The sequence below is a fragment of the Malaclemys terrapin genome, chromosome 3 (genome assembly GCF_027887155.1).
Source record: "Malaclemys terrapin pileata isolate rMalTer1 chromosome 3, rMalTer1.hap1, whole genome shotgun sequence".
NCBI classification, from domain to species: Eukaryota; Metazoa; Chordata; order Testudines; family Emydidae; genus Malaclemys; species Malaclemys terrapin.
In genome coordinates, this window is record NC_071507.1 from 193472610 (window position 1) to 193500530 (window position 27921).

The window sequence follows — 27921 nt, forward strand, 5'->3', positions numbered from 1 at the left end:
GCCTAAAGTTAAGCACGTGCGTAAGTGTTTTGCTGAATATGGATGGACTGCTGAATCAGAGGTTAATATGTACAGTAGGAGCCTGATCCAAAAACCCATTGAAATCAATGGAAAGATTCCCGCTAACTTCAGAGGGGTTTGTATCAGGATCAGATTCCTGAGAACTTGCCAATGCAGCCCTTGGTTTGCAAAATTTGGGTTTACAGTTTGGTAGCAGACATGTTGATTAAGGGTATCGGGTGCAATTTCATATCCCTGTATTAGTGTACCATGCTTAATAGCCAGGAGTGGGCTTTAAGGTGACTTTCATCTTCAGTATTAAGTTTGAAGATCTGACTATTGCTGAACACCGGACTGGCAGAGCATTGGTCTGCAGAGCAGTTCTTCCCTTGTGCTTGTCTCTGCAATATGACAACTGCCATATCTATTAAAAAGTAAACAAAAAAAGAATCCTCATTGCTCTAGCATTTGATGCTAGTGAATTGTGACTAAATCACATCAAGAGGCTAAATACTATTGGTTTTGTTTCATAAACCTAATTATTATATACAGCTGGTTGAAATTTCAATGAAAGAAACATTAATCACAATTTCTCCCTGTCTCCCATTTCTGACAACGGCTAGTTGAAATTTTTATAAATTTTGAGACGCTGACAAAATTTTTGTCAACATTTCAAAATTAGAAACACGTTGTCAAAATTGACAATGTTTTGAATTTAACATTTTTCAAATGCTGATGAAAAAACAGGGAGAAAGAAAAATCACGGGGGGAAGCACTCATTTTTCCTTCCTGTTTTTCAACCAGCTCAGTTATTACGGATTAAAAGACAAGACTGCGTTGAAGGCAACCAGATAGCTAATAACATTTTAAACACAATATTTCCTTCATAGGTTATTTTTTTAAAAAGATACATCCAAAATAATTTGATATGGATGCATTTTGGTCTGGGGAGAGGGTTAATCACATTGTAACCAGCTCACACTGGAACTGTTTTTCAGAGTTCAGGTACCGGTCTGAGGTTCACACCCCTGAAGAAATTTAATTATTTTTTTAAAAAACAACCCACTTTTAGAGACCGAAGTCAACATAGCATTACATTAAGAGACGTTTAAAGGGTCCAAATGTCATTAAATAATTATAAATATTTCTTTAAAGTTATATGATGATTTATGTTAGCAAATAATTTCAAATTTCACACATTTATAATTTAAAAAGAAAAAAAAACCACAGCCAAACACAAGTACTACCTATACCATTTTGGCTTGAGAATCATATATTGCCATTTTTATTTTTTGCATAAGTAATAAGATTTTGCTTTAATTTTGGAGGGTTGGGGTTTATTTTTGGTTAATTGGACAAAGGCAAAAATAATTATAGGAAAAACAAAGAGGAAACCCCAAGATTGTCTATTCAGATTGGAACCTTGAAGACTCTTTCTCTTTAAGTACCAAAAAGAAAAAAAAGCAATGAACCGAAAAGTTCCAACTTTTATGTGCAACAAGGCTTGGATAGAAATGTTGAACATCTACCATGATCTGAATGTATTATAGCAAAATGGAAGCAACTTGATCTGTGCTTTCCCTTTCATGTGCACCAATACAAGCCAGTTGAATTGCACTATGTGAGTGAACAGGGTCCCATACATTGTATGATTGCAACTGTATCTGGAGCTCAAGGTTTTTAAAAAATAAAATGGAGCGCAACCTTTGCCTTGCTTCACCATGTTTTTCCTGATAACTGGGGAGTCTGTTTTCTCCTTATTGGCAAACGAACTCACTATTTATGACAACAGTCTAGACAAAAAAAAATATTGGGTTATTTTTGTGTGTAAAAAGTACACTTTAAATATAAAACAAGGTGTAAAATGTTTCCAAGAAAAATATGTGCTTTGATCCACATAATCTGAAACATGGATTGTGCTTGGTTGGTCACTCTTGAGTTATTTATGGCCATTACCATCTCATCTAAATAGTTGCACATATCAGTAAAATCTATTTAAAAAACAGGCACTTTGTAGTTTGTCGACCATTTGTTTTTGGCTCACGGAGATTGGGCTGCGCAGAGAAAATTTCAATATGGCCTCCAAACGGACTCATCCATTCTGCCACTAGAATTCAAAACAGTTGGGGAGCTGCTGTGGCTTCCATCAGCCTCCACACCGTCATTCTGGTTAGGCAAGTTAGGATTTAATAGTGTGCTGCCGTTTGATGTGGTGGTGCAGGGAGGAAGCATTCTGGAAGGGGAGCGGTCTCCTCCCGGCACCATGGGGAACTGGTATGATCCTGATGAAGTGCCATAGTAGAGATATGGAGTGCTGCTGGTCTGGAATGGTCCACTTTGGTTTTGGGAAGAGCCTGGATAGGGCGGTGGTAAGTAGGTGTGGTAGTGAGTGGTTGCTGACATACCCAGTGACATGCCTGAGGTGACTGGCGGTGTATAGGTAAAGGTAGCTGGATAGTGCATTCGTGGGTTGGAGAAGCGGCTCTCAGTGAGGGATGAAATGCTTGTGAACTGCCTGGGATCTGAAAATGGGCCCAGCTCTGAAGCACCTAAAAATTATAACAAAAGATGGGGGAAAAAAATCTGTAAATATCCATTTTTTTATAATAAAGTGATATTTTTTAAAAGAAACCCCACTTCTTTTGGTCCCCCAAAGAACAGCAAATCATATCAAATAATACATTGCAAGGAAAAGAATCGTAGACCTGTCTTATACAAATGCTGGGCCAAAAGCACCCCTGGTGTAACTCCACTGATGGCAATGGAGTTAGTAGTATTGCCAACTCCAAGCGCTGAAAAAAACACTGGTCAGTCCCACCCCCCATGAGACTTTAAAAAATAATAAATGCTGAATTATATTTTGTTTGCCTTCTGGTTTCTGAGCATAGAGGGTGCACTTGGGTCACCTTTACAGGCTTTCCTCTGCAGCCATGAGTGCTAGAAACCTTTTGTTTTAAAAGAAAGCCTGAGTCTCATGTGAGCACTTGTCTTCAAAAGCTGGGGCTTTAAGAACAACAGTAATTATCCCGAGACTTACAGTAAAATCACAAGAGCTGGCCACACTGAGTTAGTCATGCTAGTGACATCAACAGAGTTAAACCAGGGATGAATATGCCCCCACCGCTCTTATCACTCAATATATCTCAGGTCATGATCCACTGGACAAGGTTTTCTTCTATGAAAAAGGTTATTGGCTCCATGTCAAGAGTTTTAAAACCGGGTGAGCCACCAAGCTGCAAGGAAGTCTGCATGTTTTAATTTTCAGCACAGTGCACGGCAAGTTGCAAGCCCAACACTCATTATTCACAGAAGCTGTCTGCTTATAGTGTCTCTTCCATCTGGTTGTCTATAGACCCCACAGCACATGCTTACTCTAATGTTCTTGGTGGTAACACTCTACAATAAGTTAGTCTCTGACATGAAGCAGGGATGGGTGAACTCATTTAGCCCAATTTCCAATTCCCTTCAAACATTCTAGGTTTGAAAATAATAGGTTGGGTGTTCTGCTTAGGAAACGGGGGGGGGGGGGGAGTAGAAACAGGGATGGTGGAAGTTGGATTAGAGAGCTGGTAGAATGAAAATTGGGGAGGGGGAACAGAGAGAGGGCAAAGAAGAAGTCTAATGAAAAAATAGAATGCAGCGTAGGGGCACTCACTTGTGCCGCCCTACCTTTAAAGGTAGGAAGGATATATTTCCCTAGTGCACAACCCTTTAGAGTGTGTGCTCACTTTTTCCTCATATGAAGTGTGTGTTTGTGTGTGTGTGTGTGTGTGTGTGTGTGTGGAGGGAGCACTGGTTTAAATTGCAGGGAGAGTGTTCATGAGCTAAAACTGCTTTGGCCCTGTGCTGCATGGTTTGAGAACTTAGCAGCTTTGCAAAACTTCATGAATTCACCCATCTCTTCTCCCAAAACCACCAAATCTGTTATATTTAAAAGGGAATTTAGGGCTCCTGTCAGGTGCCAGATGACTGCACTGAACACTGAATTTCTCTGCTTATCCACAGCATAAGCTGCACAAAGGATAGCAGTGGTGCTTTCCCACACCATGGCAGCAATTCACCTCAAACCTGACCTGAAAACATTCCCATCTAGTGAGGGGGTAGGTTGGTCCATTCCTGTCCTTGGCCTTGATGGCTAGAGACAATGATGAGCATGAATGAAAGCCCTAAGGCAGAAAGATTCTGTTGAGTGCCATCAGCTGGCATGGTGGCTTTTATGATTTCGACGCCTGACCATTAGAAACTGCATCAAGACCACTAACTCATTTGACATAAGCAGTTGAATTGCTGCCAGGTGGTGATTAGAAATATGCCGAAAGGCAATGTTCAGAACCAAAGTAGGCGTAGGGCAGGGTTGTCAAGTTCTTGCATGTGGCTCGCCAGGGAAGCGGCGCGGGCCGAGGGATGTGCTGGCCGCGGCTTTCCGCCGCCCCCATTGGCCTGGAGCGGTGAACCACGGCCAGTGGGAGCTGCGATTGGCCGAACCTGCCGATGCGGCAGGTAAACAAACTGGCCCGGCCCGCCAGGGTGCTTACCCTGGCGAGCCGTGTGCCAGAGGTTGCCGACTCCTGGCATAGGATAAAATCACAAGGTCTGATTGAAAGTGAAGGATTCTAATCCAACCTCTTCAGAAATTTAAAGAGAGCTAGATTTAAAGTTCCAGTGTGGGGCTGTTTCTAGGAGTGATCATTATATGATTACTACTACCTGATCTGGAGTTGAATCAGTGACCTAGAAGTGAATGACTCCATATCCATTTACCAGCCCACTAAACCCCAGAACTATTGAATGTAATATAGCTTGTACAGTAGAACCTCATTGTTAGGAACTAACCAGTCAACCACGCACCTCATCTGAAACCAGAAGTACGCAATCAGGCAGCAACAGAGATTTAAAAAAAAAAAATACACGTACTGTGTTAAACATAAGCTACTAAAAAAAGGGAAAGTTTTTTTTTTTAAATTGACACCGTAAGGAAACTGTTCCTGTGCTTGTTTCATTTCAATTAAGATGGTTAAAAGCAGCATTTTTCTTCTGCATAGTAAAGTTTCAAAACTGTATTAAGTTAAAGTTCAGTTGTGAACTTCTGAAAACAACCATAACATTTTGCTCAGAGTTACAAACAGCCTCCACTCCCGAGGTGTTTGTAACTCTGAGGTTCTACTGTACTTTTATAACAAACACTGTGTCACTGCATGCAAAGTTCCTAACTACAAACAGCAGCCAGAGGCCATACCACCCAGAAACAAAGCTGTTATTTTGGAACGCTATCATGTTGCTCCTTTTATACTGTGAAAAGGTCTGATACGTATCGGGAAATGTAAGGTTATTGAACAGTTTCTCCAGCTGCTTGAGATGCTGAGTTCTGAATCTGTTAGTGCTTACGATGCTCTCAATTAATGCAACTCGACTGACTTGAACTAAGTTGCTCCTAATTTACACGGGTGCAAGTTGAAGTCAAAGGTAGATGTGGAATTGGTACGCTGTTAAGTATTTATACTTTGTTTCTTTGCAATAAGTACAATTCTTTTTAAAAAGCCCAAGATGCTTTTGATGTTTTTTCACTGTTGCTTATAAAGCACAGAGTCCTGTTTACCCAAACACTGAATAAATGTAATTTCTTCTTATAGGGTTATGTCTGCACTGCTCCTACTTGCAATTCGGTCACTGCCCAATTCGCCAAATTCCCTTTTAGCCACATCTTTAACTTTTTGGATTAAGTTGCAATGTGTTTCCTTACCAATATTTCTGTACTGCCCTTGTGCAAGCATATTATTTTCAGGGTTGATCAGAAAAGTGCTGGGTTGCAGGGAGTTCTTAATGGGAAAACAAATGTCTGCCATGCCTTGTTTTTCGTCTCAAACCCCACTTTTTCAGGCTTACTTGGAAACTCTAAGTCTCACTGCATCCAACCATTGCTATCACAGCTTTTAAAAACTGTAACCCTGGAGACGCATGCTCTAGGCTCTCCTGTGCCCATGTCATTTTATTGACCTCACTTTGCCGTAGGCCCTCCCACTTCCCTCCTTGTCTTAGCTACTTCTACTGCTTTTGTTTTAACTTGGGCCCTGATCCTGCAACCACTTTATGCGTGTAAATTGAAACATGTGCATAACTGTTTGCAGGATTGGGATCTTAGATGGTAAGCCCTTCTGGGCATGGAGTCTATCTTTATTTGTATTTGTGCTATGCACATAAGTAATGATGATGGTTGATAGCAGGGGTGGCCAACCTGTGGCTCCGGAGCCACATGCGGCTCTTCAGAAGTTAATATGCGGCTCCTTGTGTAGGCACTGACTCCAGGGCTGGAGCTACAGGTGCCAAATTTCCAATGTGCCGGAGGGTGCTCACTGCTCAACCCCTGGCTCTGCCACAGGCCTTGCCCCCACTCCACCTCTTTCTGCCCCCTCCCCTGAGCCTGCCGTGCCCTCGCTCCTCGCCTCTCCCTCCCAGAGCCTCCTGCATGCCATGAAACAGCTGATTGGGAGGTGTGGGGAGGGAGGGGGAGGCGCTGATCTGCGGGGCTGCCAGTGGGTAGGAGGTGCTGGGAGCATGGGGGTGGAGGGTGGAGCTTATGAGGAGCTGCTGAAATATTACTGTCGCTCTTTGGCAATGTACATTGGTAAATTCTGGCTCCTTCTCAGGCTGAGGTTGGCCACCCCTGGTTGATAGTATAATAATTTGAAAGTGCAGCAAAGCATGTGTCTTGAAATACCACCCCTCCCCCACATCCCAATCCACAATTAAAGATATACATTGATTTTTCTGATATACCAGTGGTTGAAAGTAGTTTGAATTTGAGGCCTCCCAGTCTCACAAAGTGTCACTTTTCACACAAGTGACACATGCAACCTGCAGCCTATTTCAGGGCTGAAAGCTTTGCCCAAGCTACACTTGTTTAGTGAAAACAGTGTTTCCTCCACTGCTGTTGCAAAGACAGAAATGGAAATAGGCATCTCTAATGCAATTTCTGTCTTCTATGATATGATTTTATGGAGCTTAATTAACAACATAAAAGAAAAATCAAATCAGAGTTTATCTCTTTACCCAGAGGATTTACATCTCAGAGAGTTTAGGTGAACTGTACTTAAATTTACTAGGTAAGTCTGCACAAATGTAGTTTGGCATACAAATCGTCCGTGAGATATAAATTTAGAACAGAAATGAAGTAATGTTAAAACGTCCATCTCTACACTAAAGCAGTAGGTTAGTACGAACTTTCTTTCCTGCAGACCATACTGCTCTTGTGTTTTGTATTTAAAATAAGAACAATTAAAATTCCATGTGGTTTCACTTATTTTGATGCAGAAGCCTCATTAAAAACCCTAGACTTGGGAGCTTGCCAATAACAGTCTAGGATTGGTTTTGCACGAGCTTTTTTTTTTTTTTTTTTTTTTTTTTACCTGTTGCAGCTTCGCTGATATATTGTTTACAGCACAGCGTATGCCACGGTCATTTCTCCATTTCAGTTTACAGATGCCAGCTAATGCCAGTTGACATTCATTTTTCAATTAATGAGCTCTGCTTGTAGTTTATAGAGAATAATGCAACAAATTTCCGCCTGGTTTCAGCACTTTGGCCAATCACTTCCAATTATTATAGACTGCAATGGACTGTGGGTATATTAACTCCTTCTGGGTACAGCAAGCTGATGTGGACTTTAAAAGGATTATGGGATAAATTTATAACTTACAAACATTGCAATTTGCTGGAATGTGCTTAGTCATTTTTTGTTATTGGGACGTTACTGAAGAAACATTCCCTAAATGTATTGCATATGTCTGCTGTGGAAGGGATTTTTAACAATCCAGTGCAGCGTATAATCATTAAAAAAATGTATGAGAAAATACAATGGTGTCTGTCTCTGCTGTGCTATATTAGAAAACAATTGAACAGACGGACCCAAGGAACCTCAGCTTGGCATACTTATAACAATCACTAGGGACTATTTTAATTAATTATATTTCACCTAAATGGTGCACTCACCGCATTTAGGATTGCTGTTATGCCTTGCACTGTTTAAAGATTGCAGTAATTATTCTATCCTGAATAGGCCTGGATGTGGGACTAATTGATTTGTTATGGCTTTTTTTTCCCCTAATGTCTACGATTTACTTGTGCAGTTTAGCATATAAATAGGGGTGGTAGCACATCTATTAATTGCGGTTGCCTGACTCTTCCCATTATAAGATCCAGTTTTCAGATTTTTATAACTTTGCCAAATTTTTAACCATTTCAGCTGAAATTTTCCATGTTGAGTGTCTGCCTCAGGCTTTTATTTATTTATGATTATTATTATTTCAGCCAAAACAGTTCTGTTGTTTCTGAGAACGAGGCACGTGGAAAATAATTGTTTAGCCTTGTGGGGAGTAGGGCTGGGTCCAGGACAGATTGGAAGGAACAGAGAAGATGTCATGCTTGGGGCATAATTGGCACAAGAGTTGGTGTCCACTAGAGCACTGTCCCTCAAGAGCCCAGAATGGAACCCAAGATTCCTGAATATCACTATTCCTCCTCTGTCCGCAAATATCTGTGCAACCCACTGGCATAATGTTCCATAACCCTTTAGTGCTGGTCCACACAGAGAACAACAACCTAGTATTGCCGTCAGTTACTTCTCTAGGACAAGTGGCAGGTCTGTGCGGTGTATCTAAAAGTTCCAACCTTGCTGAGGATCCATGTGGCTGTCAATATGATGTCACATGATGGAATTTCTATTTGATTTTCAGTTTGTTTTTTTTTAAACCTAGGAACTTGAACACAAAAAACTATGCTAAAAGAGCCTTATTAAATCAAGCACTCAAAAGTCAGGATACGTGAGAATTAAGGTTGCCTGTTGAATCTTAACTTGGACCCCATGTGCATTATGATACAATTCTTGATTACATGATTGCATACTATTTTTTCCCCACACGATCTTGGCTCATTCAGTGCACAAAATGGACTTCTCTGCAGATGAATAAGGGCTGCATAGTGAAGGAGGTTGTCTGTAGGACCCTTGTCTCATTTGTTGCCGACATTGGAAGGTGTGTGGTGAATGAAGCAGAAGACTGCATGAAGAGAAAGGATGGTCTTGTGGTTAAGGCAGCTGAATGCTGTGCTGGAGAACTGAATTCTATCCTTTCTTCTGCTCCAGAGTTCCAATGTGATGCTGGGCATGTCATTTCAACCAGACTTCTCAGGGGAGGTCACTAGTTATGTATTCCTCTTTTTTGGGTGCCTGACTTGATACTCTGGGGTCTGATTTTCAAAAGTGCTGAGCACTGTCAGGTACAACTGAAGTCAATGGGAGCTATGCTTTGAACATATCAAATGCTATATAATGTTAAGTACTCTGAAAAATCAGCTCCCTAGGTATGTCAGATTTGGCACTCAAAATTAATGGATACTTCTGACCCTAATTTTTGTGTGCCTCCGTTCCCCAATTGTAAAATGGGGATAACACCACTCCCTGCAACTTGTTGATGTCTGTGAAGCACTCAGAGGCTGTGGTGAGGAGCACCAAAGACAGGCCCATGAGGAAATCAGTAATTGTGTCTTCAGAGCAGAGTTTGTATAGTGTGCAGTAAATAAGGTCTGGGGCCACACACTGAACAGTGAGGAGAATAAACTGCTCATTCAGTGAGCAATGTTCATCTTGGGCACTGAATGAGGCAGCAGTCCTGTGGGAAAAATAGTTAGGTGAACATATAATTAAAGAATGTATCATGATGCATACACACAAGCAGGCTGAATTAAGGTTGCACGGCAGCCTTAATTTTGGCATTTCCTAACTTTCAAATGCTTGACTTTGCCACCTTAATTTTTTTTAATACAGGGTTTTTTGTGTGCCGTTTATATTTGACTTTTTCCACAAACACACTTTTGCATTACTGTCAAGTATCAGGGGGTAGCCGTGTTAGTCTGTATCTACAAAAACAACAAGGAGTCTGGTGGCACCTTAAAGACTAACAGATTTATTTGGGCATAAGCTTTCGTGAGTAAAAACCTTTACTGTATCATTTTATTTTACTTTCATCACTCTTTATTTTAATTTTTCTTCTACTGCATCTAATAGTATTTATAGAACCAGACCCTGACGCTGCAATTGGATTCCTACAGGTAGACCCTTGACTTCAAGGAGGCTGCATACAGGCACAAGGGGTGCCTGAGTGGATCCAACTGCAGGACTGGGGCCTGAGGTGATGCGTGGGGGGGGGGGGGCGCTGTGGGGTCATATGCCCCTCTACCCCAGATTTACAGCCTGGCTTGTACTGAGCATGCTCAGTAACACTGCTGAAGCCAGCTGCCCTCACTCTGTCCCCCTCTCCCCCCATACACACACACTATCAGCAGGCCCAGGTCGTCTCTTCCTCGGACTGTAATTTCCATGTGGCACAGGCTGCCTCCTTTTATGTCTGTTAATTGGCATGCACCCTTAGGCTCTGATCCTAGACACGCTTACACATAAGCTTAACTTTCTGCATGAGCTCAACGTGACGACTTGCATGCATACAGTTGAGCATGTGTGTGAATGTTTGCTAGATTGGGGATTTTTGGTGCTATGGAAATAATTATCATCATCATTTTGTCTTTTCTCAGTGCCTCAGATTCTCCATTTTGAAGGGAGAATAATAATTTCCTACCACTTGTGCTAATTCTTACGAAATCCTGGGTCTACGTTTGTAAAGCACTTCATAGCTGCCTCATGGTAGAGAAACGCAAATTGTCAGTAATTATTAATGTCATTACTCACACAAATGATCCTCATCATTTTTACTTCATGAAAGTAACATTCTGTGAGGTCTGGGATTTTGTTTTTTAAAATACTTTAAAGCCTGTATAGCTATTACTTTCTATCACCAACCAAGTACATCTGTAATTAAGGATTTCTCAGCAAGCTATGCTGTCACAAAACTATATATTCTGAGCAAGGCCAGAAGATCAGGAACATCGTTTTTTAAAAAAGTGAATTGGGGAAAGATGCTCCCCCCAATTTTTTTTGCTGTGTTCCATCCTTTTCTATACTGTGACACCCAATTGACAACAAAGTAAAGTTCTGGGATTCCCCTTTCCATCTAGTCATAAAGAAAGGGAAGGTTGTTGTGACCCCCTGAGACCTGTTTGAAACCTCCAAATTGAGAACCCATCTTTTATAGAACCAGAGACTTTTTTTAAATGACATTTTTAGCCTTCTCCAATATGGAGACAGTGTACATCGATGTATAGCTGCCTTGTTATAGATGAGCTGAAAATATTTTAATAACAATACTAATGAAGTGCATTTATTTTTATTGGAGCTGTACACAATTTTCATTAAAAAACCCCAATTCACATGGAACTCACTTGGGGTTTGAGCCAAATCCCATTAAAGTCAATGAGAGTGGGATCAAGCCCTGGCTTTGGGATTACCATCATTGTGTCTTCCATGCTGCTCCCTATGCATGGAATGTATTCTCCAAACTAAAATCTAAGGTTACCTCCCTGCCCTTCTTAAAACATACTTCTGCAGAGATGCCCATGATAAACTGCTCACTGATAATGGTTAGGAAGGTGTCCGGCATGGAATACTGATTTAATGAAATATCTCGTTTTATTGATACCGTAACAAAACAAAACCAGCTTTGTCCTCCTTTCTGCAAGCCCTCTGTTTTACTCACTTTTTGTATCTTGTTTAATACAGACCCCAATTCTGAAATTAGATCCCCACAAGTGAACTGGCATGGAATTCCATTGAAATGCAAAATGTTCCATCCGCACAAGTGGGATTACAAGATTGGGGTTTTAGGGGAAAACTCCTTAGGGTTACACTGTAGTTATCCTGTGTGCATGAAAAGCTTAGTTTAAACAAACTGCGCCAAATACCTCCTTGTTGTTTGAGGCATTCAAAAAATATATATATTTTTTTACTTAACACGTGTTAAATATTTTCAAATTGCATTTTTAAATCTGTTTTGTACACCAAAACTCTGTCTCCAGGCAAACAATAGCAGCAGTAGAGGTGTGAACTGCTTTCCCATTCGCTTCAACGAGGTGTAAACTTCAAAGCCTAGGTGGGACCATTTAAACTGTAATATTATTGAGCACAGCAGTCTAACAAAACTCAACTGAACCTTTTAACTCCTTCACAGCTGTTCCATTGCATAGCGTCTTCCTGGCCTTGCACTTCCTCTATTTGCATGTGAATTTTAATGATATTTCACTTTTTTTTAACACTGACTTGTGTGTTTTGGTGCTTAGGCATGCTGAGTGGCACATTAAAATACAATCTATTCTTTAGTTATATAGATAGATTAGATAGACGTTATCTTTGAATTTTTTGTGTAGCCCCCAAGCACTTTGGTTCATCTAATATCAACCGTCAAAGTATCAAGTATACAACAAAGGAGAGTGATTCCCAGGGATATCTGTCAGGTTGCTTAGCAGGTAAAGTGGTGTCTCTTTTCACTTTCCCATTTTATCCAGCATAGGCTCTATCATTACCCACCCCATTCCCTTAACAGGATGTTTCTGCTACAGTGGCTGCACAGGAAGAAGAGAGGAACTCCTAGCTCTTTATGTATTTTAATTATTTTGGCCCCTTTTGCATATCTGTGCACTGGTTTTCACTGAGCTGTCCACAATGACACCAAGGACTTTTTCCTGGGTGTTTAGTTAATTTAGGACCCAGCAACTTGAATGAGTAGAAATTCCTTCTAACATTCAATGCCTTGTACAGCACAACACCCCTGGCCCGGCTGCTGACAGCAGGGATCGAAACAGGGATCGCTGGTTCTAAAAGTATGGGTCTGTAGCTCAGGTGGTAGACACTCAAAGTACCTTGGTGCGAAGGCTATAGCAGACTCCTAAATCTTTCTATACAGGCCCAGCCCCTAGAGGGGGACAGAGTGCACACTGTGTAAATGTAGTTTACACTTGCATTTGTCAAGAATGAATTTCATCTGCCATCAAATGCTGCCCATTCAACTCGCTTGATTAGGCTCCTTGCTGTCTTCTCTAGTTTTCACTATCCCATCTTGGTAATCTTCCCCACAATCCACATGTTGGCCCTGTGTGATCATGGTGGAGAGAAGGAACTGGTTATATTTTGGGGATGAGAGGGATTCAGTCTCAGCCAGCTCGACTTGTTAGAAATTTCAATGTTCTCTAATGTGGGGACAGAGCTGGCTGCTGAGACAATAGAATTTAAAAGCTTTGACACCTTTATGCATCAAAAAGTTATTTGTTAGTCTTTTTTATATAACATACCTCCACAAATAACTATTCCCCACTATTTTTGCACTGGATGATGTGATCTTATAGATATATAACATGGAGTCTGTCATATAAAGCACTTCTCCCACCACTGTAATAACATAGGGCATCTGACGAAGTGGGTATTCACCCACGAAAGCTCATGCTCAAATACATTTGTTAGTCTATAAGGTGCTACAGGACTCTTTGTTGCTTTTTACAGATCCAGACTAATACGGCTACCCCTGTGTTACTGTAATAACATAGTATATCAGCTTCTGCTGTGAAATGCACCAACTCTTTAACAGTTAACTGTGCACAGCAACATTCACAGCAGTTAAAGGCAGGAAGTGCAGAAGATCATCAAACCCTCTTGAAACTAAGTTCTTACACAAGGGCTCACCAGTACTTGGACCTATCTATTAATGGAGGCAATCAGTGCAGTATGATGGAAGCAGTACATATATAATACTTCTTGGAAATATCACAAGAAGTGTGACAAATCTACAATGCTGTGCAAAAAAAAAAGGGGGGGGGCAATACTTTGTGATGTCACTCACACATGAAACACGCACACTCTGTTCAGTTTCCCAAAAGTTTCCCCACTTGAATTTTAGTTGCTGCAGTTTTTCACCAGCCCCAGCTACAATGGACTACAGGGAATGTTTGAGGGTTTCTTGGATCGCAATCTAAACAGAGCTGTATACACCAGGAGAATGAAGCCACAGGGCTGAGATCTTTAATGTACAGTAATAGAGAGTCTCTGTGTAATAATTTTGTGCAATTCCCATGAATGGGAAGATAATATACAATGGGGGTTAGGAGTCTAGTTTATTATTATTATTGCAGACAAATGTGCCTTAACAATCCAATATAAATATTTGTTTCCCATGTTGTCATGAATTGTACTTTTCCACTGCATGCTAGCAACTCTCAAATTCCATCTGATCCTCAAGCACAGGCAATGAAACTATGCTGTGCAAAGAGGAAAATAAATCTTGGCATTTCACTGTAACTTCAACCTTTAAACCCCCTCTTTTTTTCTCCCTTGCCAAATTTTCTATTAGTATCCTGTTCAAATAATATACTTCCCTTTTGTGGAAAGAAAGACAGAGGATTCCTTGCTGGTTCTTGATTAAGAACTTTTAAGAAACCGAGAAGGAAGAGACTCTTTGAAACTGGATCTACTGTAGGACGGAAGCCAACACACAAGACATGGTGTCTTTTAGAAAAGGCCACACACAGTGCCACTGCAGTCATATGACTTTTCTGTCACATCCTGAAGCCATTTCCAGCTCGTGCGCGAGTTTGTACTCCCATTTAGAAGAGGATGGGATATATTGGGAACACACACATGGAAACACTTTCAGGGAATCAGTTTCCATGAAATCCATAATGAGCCAAGTGGCTTCAGATGTGGCGGCATGCCTCAGATTAGCCAAAAAAAAAAAAAAAAAAGACAAATCCACCCTTTCAGCCCTTATTTCAGTTTCAGAAAAAAAATTAAAAACCACTAATGACTTATGGCTACCAAAACATGAAGCCACAAAAAAAAAAAAAAAAAAAAAAAAGGGGAAAACCTTACCCTCCTCAATATAGCTTTTTTACTGATGTTCTTATCAATCAGAAAGAACTATTTCTGTCACGGCATTGGTTTGCAGGTGCTTAATTAGCTCTTTCTGAAGTGTTGCTAAAAACACTGTGGAGGTGAGGGGTGAGCGAAGTGTGTGTATGGGGTCAGGAGGCAGCCTCTGGTTTGATAACGTGTGGTCAATTAAGATAGTTTTCAAAATTGTAGTTAAATGATAAATGGTTGGTTAAGTAAATCTCTCCAGAAAAGGTGCATTCAGATGGGACAGCCTTATGGTTTCCTTTGGCCCATATTGGTTGTAACGGGCATACGGAAAGCAGGGGTTATGAGCTGGCAGGGCTGATGTGCTCCAGTGGCAGGAGACTTAAAGTTCAGGAGCAGACCTGAGCCTGCCTTGCTGAAAGTTACATGTGACGAGGGATGGAGGAGTAGTTCTGGATCTACCTTAGGAATGAGCCACTTATTATGGACCCCAAACACTGAGATGGAGGCGGCACTGCAGTTCAACCAAGAGCATAGTAAGGACTAGGAGGCAAAATTACCGGTGGAAGAACAGAGCAGCAACCCACATCCCAATCTGAGTCTTAAGTCAAATAATTGGCTGGCCGAGGATGTAGGGAACATGGAGGAATCATGCACTGAGTGAATAGGGACATTTAAAACAGGAACACAAGAGATGTTGAGGGCATTTTTTATTAAAGCCATTTTACATTTTTTTCACTAGCAAATATGATGGGAATTTGGCAGTAGCCCTTAATTTGGATCAGATCATGCCACCTTTACTCTCCCTGCGTAGTAACTTATTCCACAGACAGTCCCTGTGTTTTCAGTAAGACTACTTGTGAAACAAACGGATCACCCAACATAAGAGTGAGAGAATCAAGTTCTTGGGTAGCCAGGATGGACCGTGCTTAGATCTCCAAAGTGAAATTGGAAAATAAAATCCCAATGAATTTTAAAGCTTGTTTCTACTGCTGCTGCTGCTAAGACTTAGCTTGGAAACTCTGAAAGAGTCTCGTACTCCATTAATACAATGCGCTTCTCAACTTCCGTCTCCAAAACTAGATCTGAGATTTGTTTTTCAGACTGTTCTTTCCACTAGAGCTCGGCACAGTAAACTAACTCAAAACTTCTGCATCAAGGAAAAGGTCTCTCTTAAAGTTTTGTTTGGCTTTGCTTTCAAAGAGCTGTCTGTATATTTTAGAATATGTAGAATTTTCCTTTGATTTAAACCTCCCTTTTAACAATGGACAAGAGATGATTTCTCTGCTGAGTGATTTAAACAAAAACAAACATATTTTGGTTACTGAGGGCCTTGTTCTTAAAGCATTTGGGGTTTTTTTTTCAGGGAAAAATCAAACCCTACAAATTGTTATGCTTTTGGCAAAAACTTAAACTCCCAACTCAGTACAAGTTTCTCCTTATTCTAGCTAAACAGTATAGTACAAAAGGGTAGAAAAGGTACCTCTTTGTTCCATGCATATATAAAAGGACTTCATGTCTAATGTAAACAAATAAAAACATACCGTTCTAGTACTGAAATAATCTTGGTCTCTTAAACATACATTTTCAACCTCCATCTCTTTCCATTTCCAATGCCCTTGTTTTTTTTCTTCCCCCTGGTATGAAGTTCTCTGTCTCCTGAATGTAAACAGACACACCTAATTCTGTACTAAGGTGTCTGAGAGCAACTCCTTGGTTTCAGAGAAAGAACTGTGCGGAAGACAACAAGACTGAAGCTGTAGAAGCAGGAGCTGCAGCTACTGTGCTGAGTGGGGAGTTTAACATGTAGACTGCTTGTGAATTTCATGGAAAATGATATGACTATCTTAGGTCAAGTATCAGGGGGTAGCCGTGTTAGTCTGTATCTACAAAAACAACAAGGAGTCTGGTGGCACCTTAAAGACTAACAGATTTATTTGGGCATAAGCTTTCGTGAGTAAAAACCTCACTTCTTCGGATGCTGCATCCGAAGAAGTGAGGTTTTTACTCACGAAAGCTTATGCCCAAATAAATCTGTTAGTCTTTAAGGTGCCACCAGACTCCTTGTTGTTTATCTTAGGTCAGGCCATCTCGTGCAGGGCAAAATACACAGCTGCAGCTCAAACAATGGAAAGAAAACTCTACTGGCAAAGCAGAGCGAGCTAAGTTAATTTTTCCCCTTTATCTTGATGATGGTGAGCATAAAGTGATTTTCCTAAGTGATGCCCAAACCATCTTGTTATTGGCAGCATGCTTTGGGTAAAATTTTCAAAAGTGCCTAACTGACTTAGGAACCTCCATTTTCAAAATGGTCTTAGACACTTAGGCCCAGATCCTCAGAGGTAGGTAAACACCTAACTCCTAATGGGAGCTTAAATTATCTTTGAGGATCTGGGCCTTAGGAGCCTATGTCCCACTGCCATTCAATCAGACTTATGTCTTGTCTACACGCAAAAGTTGTACCACTTTAACTATATCAGTACAGTTAATTTTATCTATATCAATATAATTAAAGCAATACAACCTCCCCATGTGTGGAAGCAGTTATAGCAGTATAAATGAGTTTATTATGATATAGATTATTCCAGTATGGGAAGGGAAAGAACCTATAGCAATATAAAGCACCTTTATGTCAGTATAAGCATGTCTATACTAGGGATTGTACCCATATAACTATATTGGTAAAAAGTCACACCCTTAACCAACATACAAAAGTGTGTGTGGACCAAAGCTGTAGGCTCCAAAGTGCCTAAGTCACTTCTGAAAATGTTACCCTGTGTCTGTATTCAAAGCCGTCCCGGTGCAATGAAAGGTGTGATTGTTCAACCAATTTAGTTAAACTGATGCAAATCCATGAACGGACATTCTTCATTTGACACAAACCTGAACTCTATTCCTTGCTGAATTCAGCTAAACCACTATAAGCCAAATTTAAATTGGATGCAGAGCATCCATGCACGGTTTTGCACCAGTTTAATGAGATCAGTTTTTAAACTGATTTAAAGTTTTAACCAGTTTCAACTTTGAATATAGAGAAAGCCTCAAAATAGTTTTTCCTGCTCCGCAGGGGAGCTTTTGCATTTGGCTTTTATCCTCCCAGAGATCAGTGATGAGGAAGAAGGGGACTGGGTTTTTAGCCTGCATAGTACTTAGTTACTACAGCACTACTGGGCTGAATCATTATTCTCTAAGAAAACATTAGCTGAATTGGCCCAATGTCAAGAGGCCTTGGGATGTCTCCTTCCCAGGCCAGTTGGAGATGGGAGTGTCATGGAAATATTGTTCAGGATGACTGCAAGGGAGGAGAGAGGGAGGTTTTGAAAGCATCCTCTTCTCATCCAATCGCTGCAGCTGCTTACAGAGGGGGAATGCAACACAGTCCTTACAGCAGAGTTATTTTCTGGCTCTGGCACTGACCTGCTGTGTGACATTCAGCAAATCACTTAATTTCTCTGCCTATGTTTTGCCACCTGTCACATGGCATTCTAGTATGTTACCTGCCTGACAAGGTTTAATTAATTAATGTTTGTGAACTGCTTTGAGATTTTCTCACGGAAAGTGCTAGAGGTAGAAAGAGGCAAAACCAAGCCAATAATATCTTAGAAAAGCTCTTCAGCAGATTAAGTTGAACAAAATGTGGGAAACAGAGAGCTTGGGGAGAACTCTGCTTAAAATAAACTTTCACGTTCAGTGACAATATATAAAGAACATTTTAGATGTGAAAGGTAACAGTGATCAATCCGTATTATCTTCCGTGGCCTTCAACTGCTCTCAGCGATAGAGCTAAAGCGGTCTTAAACCAAACTTCTCCAGTTCATATGCACAACAGAAAGGGGCTAAGAAATTCAGAAGTTGGCCACGAGCAGCCCTAAGGCAGTGAGTTTAAACTCCGTTTCGAAGACCTTGTCTACACAGTGAGTGACTGCAGGAAGATATGCTGTGAATCTGCAGTGCACCAGCTTGTTGTGCAGCCGTGTCCGGGCTGAACGCTGCTTATAGCACACTGAAAGTTCTGGAGTGCAGCTTAGCCAACTGTGCTTTCAAGGAGTAGCAGGCTAAGCTGCACTCCGAGACTTTCAATGCACTGTAGCACATGGGATGTTACTGCGTGATGAGCTGGTGTGCTGTAGATTCACACCCTGGCTTGCCACGTAGTAACTCACCAAGTAGCCATGGCCTAATGTGGAACTGTGGCTAGAGGCCTTTTATTAAACACTGTTCCAACCCAGTTTGGCACATCTGCACTGGCTGGGCCAAACTAGGAACAAGTTGGGCTGGGATCATATTTCAACCCAGTTTCTTAGCTCATTTTGGAGCCCAGTACGGATGGATCCTAATTAGAATCGTAGACTCATTGGGTTGGAAGAGACCTCAGGAGGTCATCTAGTCCAACCCCCTGCTCAAAGCAGGACCAATCCCCAACTAAATCATCCCAGCCAGGGCTTTGTCAAGACGGGCCTTAAAAACCTCTAAGGATGGAGATTCCACCACCTCCCTAGGTAACCCATTCCAGTGCTTCACCACCCTCCTCGTGAAATAGTTTTTCCTAATGTCCAACCTAGACCTCCCGCACTGCAACTTGAGACCACCGCTCCTTGTTCTGTCATCTGCCACCACTGAGAACAGCTGAGCTTCATCCTCTTTGGAACCCCCCTTCAGGTAGTTGAAGGCTGCTATCAAATCCCCCCTCATTCTTCTCTTCCGCAGACTAAATAAGCCCACTTACCTTAGCCTCCCCTCGTAAGTCATGTGCCCCAGCCCCCTAATCATTTTTGTTGCCCTCAGCTGGACTCTCCAATTTGTCCACATCATTTCTGTCATGGGGGGCCCAGAACTAGATGCAGTACTCCAGATGTGGCCTCACCAGTGTCGAATAGAGGGGAATAATCACTTCCCTCGTTTTGCTGGCAATGTTCCTACTAATGCAGCCCAATATGCCATTAGCCTTCTTGGCAACAAGGGCACACTGCTGACTCATAGAGTTTTATGGTACCGAGAGTTTTTTCTGCCCTCCTTTTCACCCATAAAAATTGTAGGCTGCCTTTTAGCATGAATCAAAAGGAAGACAAAAAAACCCTTAAAGAATATATGTTTAAAGGGGGGGGGGAGTTGCCTTCTCCTGCCCCCTATCCCCCCACCCAGGATTCCTCTGTGGCTTCTCCCGACCTGCCAGGATCCACATCACAGGTCTCTAGTGCTCTAGATGATTCTTTCAACAATTCCTATCTCGTGTTTCTGCTGCCCCTAAATCTCACTTTCTTAGATCATCTATCTCACTGCAGATTTTATGTCAGAAGATCTCCTTGTGCTCCTCGGGCATCTGACACCTTATCCTAGTCAATAGACTATTCCTCTAACCACCAGTTCTAAATTCTGAGTCCTATCTCATGGTCCATTTGTCATTTTGTGCAAGCTGTGTCCTAGAGGCTGCTTAATCTTCTATGTTCCTTCTCATGGAGTTCCACAACCCCTCGCCTGCCTCTTATGTCTATTGTGGGGCTATTCAGCATTCTGAAACCCTTGTACACTGTGAAAATTGTTTCGGCTCCCAATTCATGGTCAGCAGCTCCAGTTCCTACTGTTCAGCTGTATTCCTAAAACACTCATTGCTTCTCAAGCACTTTTAGTGCAGTCTCCTTTTTTAAAAAAAACTGAATCTTACATTAGACATCCATGGTTTCCAGATTTTTTTTTAAACTGCAGCATTCCAGTATGGTTTCCTCCTCCTAACCCCACATAAATTAGTGATACATTTAAACCCGACCTCCATCTTAACAAAGCTTTTGGTTGGGAATTGTCTTTGTTTTGAGGCAAGGCTTTGTTTTAAATACGTATACTTCATTGGCTTCTTGATCTAGTGTATGTACCTATTGGCTTGGCAGCTCTATGCTGGCTAGCCAGGGTTACCACCTTTCAGCTAGACAAAAGCCAAAGGGAACTCTCACTAGTGCTACTCAACCCTTCCACCTAAGCATCTTTCACTCTGTCTGGGTTTTGCTTGTTGGGTCGAGGGTCCTCCTAGATGCACCGAAGGCAGCAGAGCTATAATACAGGGCAACTGGGAGTCAAAAGCCTGAGTTCTGATACTGTTTGCCACTAACTCACTGGGTGGCCTTGGGCAAATCACTTGGGTCACTGTTGTCAAACCTGGGTGCCATGAATGGGAAAATGAAAATCAGACCACCTGTTTAGGTGCCTATACGTGGATTATACATACTTGACTGTAAGCTCCCACACTTTTAAATGTTGGCCTTAATCTCTCCAAGCCGAAGTGCTGCCAATGGCAGATGAGAGAAACCTACCTGACAGGAAGGAAAGAGAGTTTGAGGCAGAATTTATGTTTGTACAGTACTCAGCTGAAAGTTACCACCGCAGTATAAAAACTATCATGAAGCACATGCATTGTGGCAGTGGATCTGGAATATAACCTGGGAGATCTTGGCTCCCAGTCCTCTGCTCACACCACTAGACTGTGCTGTTATCACCCTGTAAGGTCTAGCAGACGCAGCAGTTCCAGTGGGGTTCCCCAATTGCATCATGTGCAGTGACTTGGCCTCAGTTCTGGAGACACTAAGGTCTCGCCATGTTAAGAAACTCACACGTGAGCTGCAAAATATAGCCTTTTCCACAGCAGGGTACCACAGATGTTTCAGAGAATAAAGTGAGTTTTCTATGTAGGAACATGTGTACTATGGGAGTCATGGGGGCCACTCCCATTTGCCCAGGTGAAAATGATCTTTGTGCACAAAGCAACATCTGAATACACCAGTTGTTCTGCCACATAAAAACAGCTGAGGGTAGCTGTGCACAGGGAGATACCACATCTGTATTATGAGAGAAAGGATGTTCTGGGAGTAAAGGCTCTGGCCCTTGACTCAGAAGGTCTGGATTCAATACCCTGTTCTGTCACTGACTCCTTGTGTGACTTTGGACTAGTCATTTGGCCTTTCGGCACTTCAGTGCCCCATCTGTAGAACTGGGAGGCTGATAATTCTGCTACTTCCTGTGTTTGTTTAGATTGTAAAGCCTAGCAAAATGTGGCCTGATCTCAGTTGAAATCTCTAGGTACTACTGTAATATGAATATATTTTAACAATAATGAAGCAGGATACATGGAGAAAGCTGCCATTGTACACTTGAACCACCCCATATAACATCATGAATCAAGAGGAAAGAGAAGTGTTGGTCAATCAGTCTGCTAGGCTGCTGCCCCCCTGAATTTTGCTCAGAAGGCTACCTGCACTGAGTGGCCCCTTTCTCCATCGCTTCAAACATAAGCTACTTGTCTTCTTTCCAGGCCCTTCATGGCTCACCCTCCCCATTGTCTCTTTTTCACTACTGAAATGTTGACCCCCAGCTACAATCGGCCTATGTCATAGAATATCAGGGTTAGAAGAGACCTCAGGAGGTCATCTAGTCCAACCCCCTGCTCAAAGCAGGACCAATCACCAGTTTCCATTGTCTACTTGTTACATTTTTTCAAACAAGCACTCTGTGCTTTCTCCCATGCTTCCCCTCACTCTTGGGAAGATGTACACATCCACAGGGCTATGCCACTGTCCTCCTTCAAACTCTTCTTTGTCATGACACCTAAAAAAACTTGACAATGGGTAGACTGCTGGCGTGCTGCTTATCATGCTGACTGATACTGCCTCACAGTTTCCTTGTGTTCCATCTGTCTGTCTGTATCCATCTTTGTATGAGGTGTTATTGTAGCCGTGTTGGTCCCAGAACATTAGAGAGAAAAGGGGGGTGAAGCAATAACTTTTATTGGACCAACTTTGGTGAGAGAGACAAGCTTTCGAGCTGACACAGAGCTCTTCTTCAGCTCTGGGAAACTTACTCAGAGTGTCATAGCTAAACAATCTATTCCACTTTGTATTGAGCTGTGACACTCTGAGTAAGTTTCCCAGAGCTGAAGATGATCTCTGTGTCAGCTCTAAAGCTTGTCTCTCAAACAGAAATTGGTCCAACAAAAGATATTACCTCACCCACTGTGTATCCATCTTGCATTTAGATTGTAAGCTCTCTGGGGCAGAGCCTTCGCCTGTGACCCCTTCCTGCCCTGCTCATGTTTGTACAGCACCAAGCACGATGGGTCCTGGTCTATGATGTGGCTCCTAGGTGCTACCACAATACAAATGATAAGTGACTACAATATGGCAATGGTAGGTGGCTGGATGACAAATCCAAAGATGGCTTAGCAGCCCCTCTCAAACGTAATCATTGCTTTGATCGTTAGCCCCATGTCTCTAGTAAGGCAAACCAGTGTGTGTACCTCCACAGCTGGTCCAGGCAGTGTGCACTGCTCTGGGAAAGCAGTGCACACTTGGAACTTGCAAATACAAAGCTGTAACCAACATCCACTCTTGGAACCCCTCTGCGTCCACAACTGAAAAGAGCAGCACGTGCCAGAATTTCATCAGGCATCGAATTAAAACAGCCCTGGGCTAGGCCATGTGTTTCTCAGTGCATCATGCTATCATCTCCCAAGAGTCTCCTAGGCCCCATACACTACTTTTTCCTGGGGACATTGCTGGGGCCGATGTTGCTCTGTTTTCAGAACAACACAGGCACTTGGCCTCACAGCATGAATTCACATGAGGTGGTTTCCCTCCACCCACACCCTTCACAACGTTCTGCCGCCACAGGTCCAGATGTTAAGAGGTGTTTTTTGTATTAAACACAATACTTGTTCGGAAGGTGATGCCATAAAGCAGAGGTGCCCAGGCGTTTGAGAGTGATATCCCAGCTAACCCATCAATGACATACAGTGCAAATTGTTCATGTGGCGTCATGAACAACTTCCCAGACGGTGACCGCTTTCTTTAGTCCCTTGCCAACCGAGAGAGACACATTGTTGGTGCAGATGCTGATACTGACATTCCATGTTGCACCTCCTCCAGTAACAAGCATGTGATGCCAATTGGCAAAGACAACCAAGAGAAGGACCTTCCACATAACTTCCTCTTAATTACTGTATGCTGTTTAAACACAGGTGTTAGTCCACTGACTTCAACATAAGTACTCCTGAGAGGAGAATCAGCTTCCAGTGGCCCCTCTACTGCCAGTGCCAATATGCTGTACAGAAAGCAGGAGTATTTCATGTATGCCACAGTCCAATTAGCACATGAAAGTGGGAGCTCCACGTCTATAGGCACCACAGTGCGAAGAATCAGACTGTGCTTCCTCTTCCTAGTCTCAAAGATGTCGTTGACTCTCTGCCTCAGTTTGGCTATCCCTCAGTTCAACCCCCTCACCCGTCCATCTCATCACTGGGATATCTAAGCATGGCATTCCCCCTCCCCATCATCCTCAGTAATGGCTGCCATTTCAGCATCCTCAATCTCAGTACCTGACAAAGCATCTTACACTCTGCAATTGGCAACAGCGTCTGCATTTCCTGCAGGGATCTGGACTCCAGCCTTCAGCCCTGACATGGGGCTCTCTGATTCCTGCTTGGTCCCAGTTGAGCTTGTTCAATTAAAGAAAGTTTTGAGCAATCGTACCATGAGGCTTGCAGGTGGAAGTGCCTGCCTGGAAGGTGGACAATGTTGACGAAGTAAAGCACACCCTGCAGCTGCCTCCTCTGTGTGCAGCTACAGCCCTTTGAAAACACTGCAGAAATGGTTTGGTGCAAATGACGTCTCTGCTTCTGAAGGAGAACTTCTTTGTGTGGCAGGGGCATTACCTACTCCCCAGTGAGCAAGGGGTTAAGTTCAGCTCCGCTGCCTCTCCCCCTGGCACCAATGGCTATACACGTGGTGTTTGAGAGACAGAGGGAGGATGCTTTGGAGAGGCTGGGCTCTAAATTCAAAGGCTGTAGGAGTGGTTTGAACCCCAACAGCAGTATGCGAGGGTCTGTAGTGCTGAATGTCCATGGCCACATTGTCTGGCTTTATGCCAGGTGTTTAAAAGCTCCACAGGATTATTACTGACCTGATACACCCAAGTTAATCAGGTATGATCACATCCAATCTTCAGGGCTTGATGTGCAGGGACTTCATCTCCGAGGCAGGTTATATGACCAAAAAGGACCAACCAGCAGTGACCAATGATGACTTCAGTCCTCTCAAGGCCAGTTCTCAAAAATACATCCCTATTACTGATAAAAATCAAACCACCTTATGCCCAGTAGTCACCGCTGGCAATGCATATGAAATGCTTCCAGCCTCTTTATGTCTTGTTTAAGCAACGTCCATGTTTCAGAGCCGTGTAAGAGTGTTGGAAGTACACAGGTTTGATCAATCTGTATTTTTGTATATAATTTCACCTTCTTTTTGCTCCAGACCCTAAGCAGGTCTTTCACGGCTGAGGCTGCTAAACCGATTCTTCTTAGGATGCCTGGTTGGCTGCACCCATCGGATGACAATTTACTGCCTCAATAGATGAAATCATTCTCTATTTCCACAGTTTGTTTGGCAGAGCAGATGTCTTGTATCACAACGTTTGTGCTGACACTGTGAATTTTTGTTTTTGCCCAAGCAATCCCAAGTTAGAGAATTCTTTTCTTTTTGCTTACTCATGATGTCCCCTTGCCCTGAATTTTGAAGACCTTGCTGACTGTGATTGTTTTTCAAAGGGAATGGCCAAACATAGTGCAAAAAGTGCAGGAGAATGTCTGTGCCTCTGTCCAGGAATAATATTCCTCCACCTCAGTCTGATACAACAAGACAGGTCTAATATCAGTGAAACAAATAAGTTTTCCTTTGTAAAAGTGAGTGATACTTAGGTCAGGATAAGTATAAAAACATAACCATTCCCATAGGAATTTCAGAAGGTAATTACTGTATTAGCCTAACACCTGCAAGACATGGTCTAGGACTGGGTGAAAATGTTTTTCAATGGAGTTTTTCAAATGGACAAAAAATATAGCCTCAGATGAAAATAATTCCTGTTGAGCTGACCTTCCTGATCTCATCAGAAAGGCATAGCCAGATAGGGACAGAGAAATGGCATGTGACTTCCACCATGTGATGCATCCCAATGGAATACAGCTCAAACTTGAATTACACTTTGAACAGCAGCTTGAAAAAAATCTGTGAGCAGCCAAGTAGAGAAAAATAATTTCCCCAAAAGCTCCAGTGGATAGTTTGCATACACCCCCAAAACAGTTCTGATGAAACACTGGGAGGGTGTGAGATGAAGTGGGGCTGAATCCAGGTACTGAGGTCTGAGTAGAATGGTTTTGCACACCACTGCTCTGGCCTTTTGGCAAATTTAAATTGTTGAATTCAGCTCTCTAATCTGATTTTAACCCCAATCTTAATTTTTTCTATAGCTTCTGTTATATCCCTAAGACCCACTATAGAAACTGGCTCTTTCACATACCTCTCTCCTGTGTCTCAGTCTCTGCAGTAATAAACTTAAACGTTCCAAATATTAAAGTGGTCTCGACTGCAATTTGCTCCCTAGAATCCATTGCCGCTAAAACCCCTTGCTTTTCAAATATGCTAATAATTTTGCATTTAGTACTTACCAGAATGTCTGCAGAATTTAAAAACTCTGCACCTACTGTAGAGTGGATCTAGTCACAAGTGACCAACAAAAGGCCATCACCTGCTTTTATCTTCCTTCTGACTCTTCCTTTTGTGTCAGCCCTAAAACCTATATTATTAGGCACGGAAGGTCTCCCTTTTTTGTGTAAAATGCTTCTCTCCTATTACTCTTGCTCTTTAAAATGGAGTTTGGGGTAGTCTCCTCCATCTGTACCCTCCTATCTTCCTCTCTGACTAGGTTCTGTCCTTTTTTCTGCCAGAGGAAGTGTGAATCATTGTTTCAGCTCTTATCTTCCATTTCTATCACAAATATCAGTCATTCTTTTTAATCTCTCAGCCAACACCTTTCTAGTTTTGCTTTTCATCTGAAAAGTTCTACTCTGAACCAGGGGGTGGGAGAGTGTCTAGTCTCTATGGTACTTCACTTGCCCCATCTGTAAAATGGAGATAAAAAATACTAGCACATCCACCTCAGAAGGGTGTTGGGATGGTTTGTTAGGTTCCAATTCTGCAACCTTCATCAAAGGCCAAATTTTGCACTGGTGTCAATGGGTAAAATTGCACTGAAAGTCAATGGAGTTGCACCTGTTTACACCAAGAGAGGATTTGGTCTATTGAGTTGGCATTACTGCATGTGAGTCAGGGTTGCAGAGTTGTGCCCTTTAGAGTGTAAAGCTTTTGGAGACAAGAGCATTGTCTTCGGCGTATTCTGCACAGCACCAAGCATACTCATACTTTCAGAGGAGTGATTCTCCACTGCCCTGCACCTTGTGGAATCATTTCTACCAGTGCAAGCTGATGTAAATGATTAAACAAGGTGCAGGGCCCATAGATTCTAAGGCCAAGAAGAGAATATGATGATAATCTCGTCTGAACTTCTGCGTAACACAGGCCAGGAGATTTCATCTTGTGATTCCTGCACTGGAGGGAATTATTCTTCCTTATCACAGATGTGAGTGCTCTCAAGCCCAGTAACTGTGGGTGCACACATAATAACAGCTCCCATTTTACAAAGTGCTGTCTGCCTCTCCTGTGGTGCCAAGCACCCTCCTTGTTCCGCTGAATTAAATGGAAGGAAGTGTCGCTTAGTGTAGCTCAGTTCTGCACAGGATCAGGCCTGCCGTGTCAATCACTAGGAGGACACAGACATGGACATGTGCCTACATACAAAAGATAAGAGGGCCCAATCCTAGAGCCATCGCATGAGTAGTTCATTGACTTTAGTGATACTACTCTCATAACTAAGAGTTGCAGGATAAGGTCTTTAAGTTTCTGGACTCTGGCTGCTCCATTGTCCCTACAAGTAGTTACCATTCTATTTAGAAAAACCAGTAGAGGCTGGTAAGAATAATCATTACAGAAATGTTCAGACTATGAGACTTATTCCGGTTTAAGTTCATATAATTTTAATTAGCTCTTCAGAAAAGGCCTGGTACTTATGGAAAATATCCTTAATTAATATCAGATGCTAAATTAGTAATCAAAAAATGAATATCATTTGGTCTCAAGCTGGAACTAAAGTATGTTTTGGCATCATTATTAACTGTTAGCAGCAAGTTCTGGAAACAGATGCAAATCTAGATACACTTCCTAAATAGAAAACACATTGCAAAGAAAACTCAGATAAAAATATATCTC

The 27921-nt window shown here is 42.2% G+C and overlaps 1 protein-coding gene across 3 annotated transcripts in view; it reads right to left on the reverse strand.

The window, feature by feature from the left end:
- Positions 1-204: 204 nt before the first annotated feature.
- Positions 205-27921, reverse strand: part of RUNX2 (RUNX family transcription factor 2) — a 192361-nt gene continuing 164644 nt past the window's right edge. For all 3 annotated transcript variants that reach the window (XM_054021898.1, XM_054021897.1, XM_054021896.1), the window contains one exon: positions 205-2549. In XM_054021898.1, the coding sequence (XP_053877873.1) occupies positions 2071-2549 (479 nt within the window). In that variant the 3' untranslated portion in view covers positions 205-2070. The remainder of the gene's footprint in view (positions 2550-27921) is intronic.